The 5,893-nt window shown below is 32.8% G+C and overlaps 1 protein-coding gene across 1 annotated transcript in view; it reads right to left on the bottom strand.

Annotated features, from left to right (window-relative positions):
- The window catches only part of LOC109538816 (homeobox protein OTX2-A), a gene marked incomplete at its 5' end in the record, with an annotated part of 13,551 nt that extends 7,891 nt beyond the window's left edge, over window positions 1–5,660 (bottom strand). The window contains 3 exons of the mRNA XM_048662776.1: window positions 1,312–1,463; window positions 1,594–1,739; window positions 5,513–5,660. Of these exons, the coding sequence (XP_048518733.1) occupies window positions 1,312–1,463; window positions 1,594–1,739; window positions 5,513–5,660 (446 nt within the window). The remainder of the gene's footprint in view (window positions 1–1,311; window positions 1,464–1,593; window positions 1,740–5,512) is intronic.
- Between the last annotated feature and the right edge of the window lie 233 nt (window positions 5,661–5,893).

Here is a 5,893-nt window from a genome sequence, read left to right as displayed (position 1 = left end):
GTAGATGCATTTTTAAAGCCACGACAATAAAATCTTTAAAGTGATTTTCTTCAATGCCACTCTTTAGGAAATTATCAGCTGTGTTTTAAAAGCTGTGATTGTTTGTCACTATTTCTGCCCGATAACATTTTGAAAATTAATTGATATTTTATTTCTTCTAGTAAATCGCWAATMGCAGAATGCAATTCGTTGGAATAATACATTTGAAAATAACTACATGTATTAAATAAAATACATGTTTAGGGYCTCGTCCTCTCTAGTRAATACATCAGGGTATTTAGTCTTGCATCTAGGTTAAAATCTCGTCTTATGAAAACGAGATAAATGTAACATTAAATTCTAAAGGTATTTCGAGTTGTTTTTCCGGTGATCTGCAAACAATACACATGAAATACACGTGAAAACCCAACTCAAACAGCTCGTTTATATTAGTTTTCAATTTACACTTATATTAATAGCGTTATTCAAATTATTTATAATCAAAGCCTTACTCATTACATAATTTTACATATACACAACTTTACATAATTTAATATATATTGTAGATAGTTATATTTTTTCTACTGCTCTTGAGTATTAATTGTGCCTAATGTATCGAATTTGTAACAGCTTTTGCTTACGCGTTAAAAGATTTTGAAAAATAAATTAGTCTTGTTTGGAGTTTTTTCTCTTTTTGTCGCAATTGTAAAACCTTTGGTTGTTTTTTGGTCGACACAATAAAAGTAAACATTTAAAGCTAATTTAAACAAAGAAATAATATTTCTCTAATTTAAAACAAGTTTTTTTAGATGCAACTGGTACAATAATACCTTTCCTGTCTTTGCAAATTTGCTTGATCGGCTGATTGAAAATGTCTTGGAGTCAGTTGCAAAAAATACGAAAAATGCGATCTAATACGGCGATAAATATTTACGGTTCCGTAACGACTTGACAAATAAAACATGTTTATTCAAGAACTTCTCGAAAGCGAGAACGACTGAAAACCAGATAAGCAATAAATTCAGAAGTGAAGAAATGATACTGAAATTACGAGGTTCTAGTTAAACGCTGTAACTAATACAAGAAAACATTTCATAAAAATAAGTCGATGCATTTTTAAAGCGACAGCAATAAAAGTTTCAACCAACAGTACTGTTGTTTTAAAGTGATTTACCTCAATGGGACTCTTTAGGAAAATATCAGCTGTGCTTTAAAAAAAATTTTCTGTCTGTTTTGTTTAACGCCTTTTTGAACATGTAATAATCTTTTTTTGTCGTTGAGTCGCAAACAGAAGAATGCATTTGATACAATGATAAATATGAAAATAATTACCTGTACTCTCGATTCAGGTAAATTAATTTTTAAGGCCACCTCCTCTCTCATGAATATATCGGGGTATCTAGTCTTTGAAAACAAGGCTTCCAACACATCCAACTGCGCCCTCGTAAATGTCGTACGTTCTCGCCTTTGCTTTCTTTGGTTTGCTGAAATATAATAATTTTATTTAAAAATGTGTTGTCAAATGTGCCAAACAGTGAGAACTATTCATCCATAAGGATAGAAGAAAAATTAATATAAGAAAAAAAATGTACGTACATGGGTATCCATACATACCTCCAGGATATCCTGCCATTGGGGCATGGAGGGAATCGACGGCAAGCCCGTGCAAACCCAACCCCGGCATTTGGTATAAAGCAGATTTATACGCAGAGTTACCACCACCTGAGTTTCCAAAATGGAACGAAAGATCGTTGTCGGCACTGAAAAAGTAAAACTGGATTAGAGACGAGGCAAAAACGCATTTGTACTTTGATCAAGAAAAATCCAAATCCCAAAGTCGGCATCAGTAAAAGCCATGAGGCGAAAAATTCAATCCATGATCGCTTTGCTTTTATCCCATGGATCAGCGTTTTAAAATGCAAACGTCGAATCAAACTAATTGACGGTATCAAACAATCAGCCAGAGGACTAATTTTATCTGGCAATCTGGCTAATGGTCCATTATTAAACTTATCAACTTCAAAGTATCGCTGTGCTCTCTTCCCTCGTTGTCTTCTTATTCGATTGCCACCCTCTGTTTGCCGTTAACAAAGCCCGGGGGATGTCGAAAGGGGACCGTGTGTCTAAACTTCAAAAAGTGAACGCTAGAAATCGTATTAATTTGTCCTAATGGGCATATCTTATTTTGCTCTTATAGACGACTACTGGCTAATTGGGTTAATAACGAATTTACTCTTTACAGTTAAACTATCGCCAAAAAGACTTGAAGATGATATTGTTCCAAAAGCCCTACGTTTATATGAATTTTTGTACTGAAAGAAGCGATTTAAAAAGTTTGAAAACAAGCATCTTTTTAGAATAGTTTTGTGGTAAACTTAGCATGTCCTCTATGTGAAATAAATTGAGCAAAATTGTAGTTTTAGAAAGCAATTTCCTAAGCACTTGTGATCAGATTTTATGGTTCTATAATGCAGTAATTTCAAAATAATCCTGACTACTTGAATCTTTCTATGTTTTTCTTGATTTTGTGAAAACTTATGTTGATGATTTAATTGCAGTTCGACAATAAAAATTAATAAACTTTTACAATCGCTTTAATTAACGAAGTAAATTTCGCTGATTTGGACTTTTTAGACATTAATAATGTCCAGCCCATAAAGCATAACAATATCGTGATTTGTACATACTTTCCTGACTGTGTTTCAATTCCAAATCAAAATTAATTCCTGAGTTTCAGTCATTTATTGTCTTTATTTATCAATTAAAATACGTTTCGGTGTATTTTTCCACCATCATCAGTTTTTCTAAAATAGCAGATAGTTAAAAAAAATTAATAATTTAAAAAACAATTTGGCATGCATACATTTGGAGTATTTGTAAGCACATGTAAGTAAAAATATTTAAGTATCTGAACAAAGAATTCTAGTCTCTTCCCAAATTTGATTGTCCTGACTAATCACCTGTTAGGCCTAATTAATTTTAGAATGTTTTAAAGTGTTGCAATTGTGATGTATTTTAGTGTGTGATATGATGAGGCTGTTGACGAACTGTGATTGTTTTTTAAATTAATAAAAAAATTTTTTAACTCTCTGTTATTTTAGAAAAACTGATGATGGTGGAAAAATACATCGAAACGTATTTTAATTGATAAATAGAGACAATAAATGACTGAAACCCAGGAATTAATTTTAATATCGTGATTTACAGAATTTAAAAAAGCGTCTCGATCGTCAAACCAAACTTGGTGACTCAAAAAATGGAACAATTTCGCAAATTTCACTCAGAAACCTAAAGGAATTGAAACAAAGACAATTGTTTTTGGTTTGTCGCTATACCGAATTCAACAAGCCAAGTTTGGAGAAAAATGTAATTAATTTTGACAAGTTTTAGTTTTCAGAACATGATTGAAACTCTCCGTGAACATTTTTGTAGCACCCAAATGCTTTTTGAAGTCAAACAATTAAATTAAACCCATGTAGTGCAAATTGAGGCATAAAGAAATTTAAAAATATGCCTCTCATTACTTATCTGAATTTGCGTTCATATTTTTCGATTTTTTTATAATATAACGAAAATTATCAAATATATGAAAACATTTTACGAGCAAGTAATGTCATAACATGAAAAGAAAAGTACAATTCGCACGATTCTTCCACCACAGGTGCTCAAATATTTATCTGCTTTCAACAGATTGAAGTGAATATTTTCCGTTAGTAGTTACAACATAGACTATCTGGTAATTTGCCATTTTAAAAACGAGATCTCATAACAAACACATTATTGAACGACGTTTCCCAAAGATAAAAATCAGTCCTTAAAGGACAGGTCACGGCTCATATCCCGAAACAGACTGCACCCTGCATATTAGTTGTTTTGAATACTCTTTAAGTCGCTTTAATCCTCATAGCCTGACATTTCTTTGTGCCGGATTATAAACTGACGGTAACACCTCGAGGAAATTTGATCTTTATTGTTCAGCTCCGTAAGAGCTAACCGTGATACCGACCGTAACTGAACACTTGAATTTTGATGACAACGTTTTTTTTCTCATCTCTGCCTTTTAAAGCTTGTTTTCGTTATCTGAAAATGTGGCCTTCTTTATCTACTGGTGACGCTTTATTGAATCGTGTTGCATCAGGACCTAAGGGACAAGAAAAGACAAAAATTTCAACTGATTGAAAATACTGAAATCAAAGCAGATTATTATCGGCTACATTAACGTTAACTATCGGTGAATAAATTTTATTGCGTGTGATTACCAATTTAATACTGTGAGTGATAAGTGGAGTCAACTGAATAAAAAAAGTAAATGTGTGTAGTAGAACCTTCTAGAGGAAATATGATCTTAAGAATGTGCGAATAGCACTTCAAGAATATGGTAAGTAATTTCAGATGGTGGATAAACCCAATTTTTTAGCGACAACTTACTTAAAATTGGGTGGGAAATGCCTAGTTTATGCCTTGCGAGTCGGAGTACAAAACAAAATTTTTGTATGGTTTTACAACAGTACACGTTGAAAAAATTAGCTAGAGAGTAAAACAATTAGCCTTATTAAATGCTTATTTAGGTTTCACGATGCAAGCATCAATTTTCTGACCAACGAGTTTTAGAGCATTCAAATACTCATATCACTCGCATCACGCTCGCATGCTCGAATTACGAATCTGCCAGGACATCAGTTATTTTTTTTGCCTTGGAACAACGAAAATGAGATTCTCATTATTTAGCGTACATAAGTTACTCTGTTCACGCGCAACAAATAAAGTACACACCGGTTAACTTAAAAAAAAAAATTGATATTCATAAGTAAATATTAATAATATTCCAGTATTTACAACCTAATAAAAATAAACTGTTATTCATCTCAAAAAAGTATGTGCTTTTATTATCTAGACCATATTTTACTAAGAAGTACATGCGTACTTTAAGTGTTTGCTATTGTTTAATTCCCTTGGTTTATTGAGGATTGTTAAAATGCTTTTACAAAACGTTCGTGAGCAAGCAGTAAAAGTCATGTCAAAGCAGACAAGCTCTAAAGTAATTTAGAAGGGAAAACTGTACTAAGACAATTTTAATAAATTAGAATAAGAAATTTAACCGCGTTACCACATAACAAACTAATGTGTTCTAGGCCACGTTGCAGTTATTTAAAAAGAAAGTGACGGCGCACTATAGGCACAAATAACAAAATTAGTGTCAAAATAAAATAGCGCCTCTTAGAAATTACTTAAGGGAATTATTTTTTTCAAATGTTGGTAGACTGATACAGATTAATTAAAAATTATTGACAATGTCACAATGTATCGGCCCACACGTTGGTATAACCGCAAAGATCACAGAAATCGAGTGCATGGACATTTCCACATCCAAAAAAGGGGGCGGAAAATACGTGCTTTAGAGATTCTCCTATGAACTCATAAAAATTTTATTTTTCAGTTCATATATCGAAAATTCTAGTGTTTTTTGACCTTTTTGACGTTTTGTTTTATAGCAACTATAAATAATATATTACGGTACAAGAGTCGCCAGTACCGCCACTGCTTGATGTTGACGCCCGAGGCAAAGCCAAGGGCGTCATGCACGCAGTCACTTTCGCCTTGATACACTATTTTTCTTGATCCTCGGTGGAAACCATTTCCCGGAAAAAGTATAAGATTTTGAAAAAAAGACTGAAAATGTTCTCAAAACAGTGAGTGACAAACAGTCAAGCTGTCAGCGAGCGTGGCGAAAGTTATTACTTGCCACACGGGATGAAGAAAATTTGTAATGGGTAAAAGTGATGCTTTCGCCATCGAAAATAGTGGCGAAAGTACGTACTTTCCACCAGGGGATCAAGAAAATTATAATTTTATACATTGAGTACGTCTACATTTGTGCTAATAGTTTTCTATATAAAGTGCACCAAAAAGTAAA

Source organism: Dendroctonus ponderosae, unplaced genomic scaffold, assembly GCF_020466585.1.
Source record: "Dendroctonus ponderosae isolate FM_Combo_2020 unplaced genomic scaffold, Dpon_F_20191213v2 Dpon_F_20191213_116, whole genome shotgun sequence".
Classification (NCBI taxonomy): Eukaryota; Metazoa; Arthropoda; class Insecta; order Coleoptera; family Curculionidae; genus Dendroctonus; species Dendroctonus ponderosae.
This window is presented reverse-complemented; position numbering and strand designations above follow the sequence as displayed.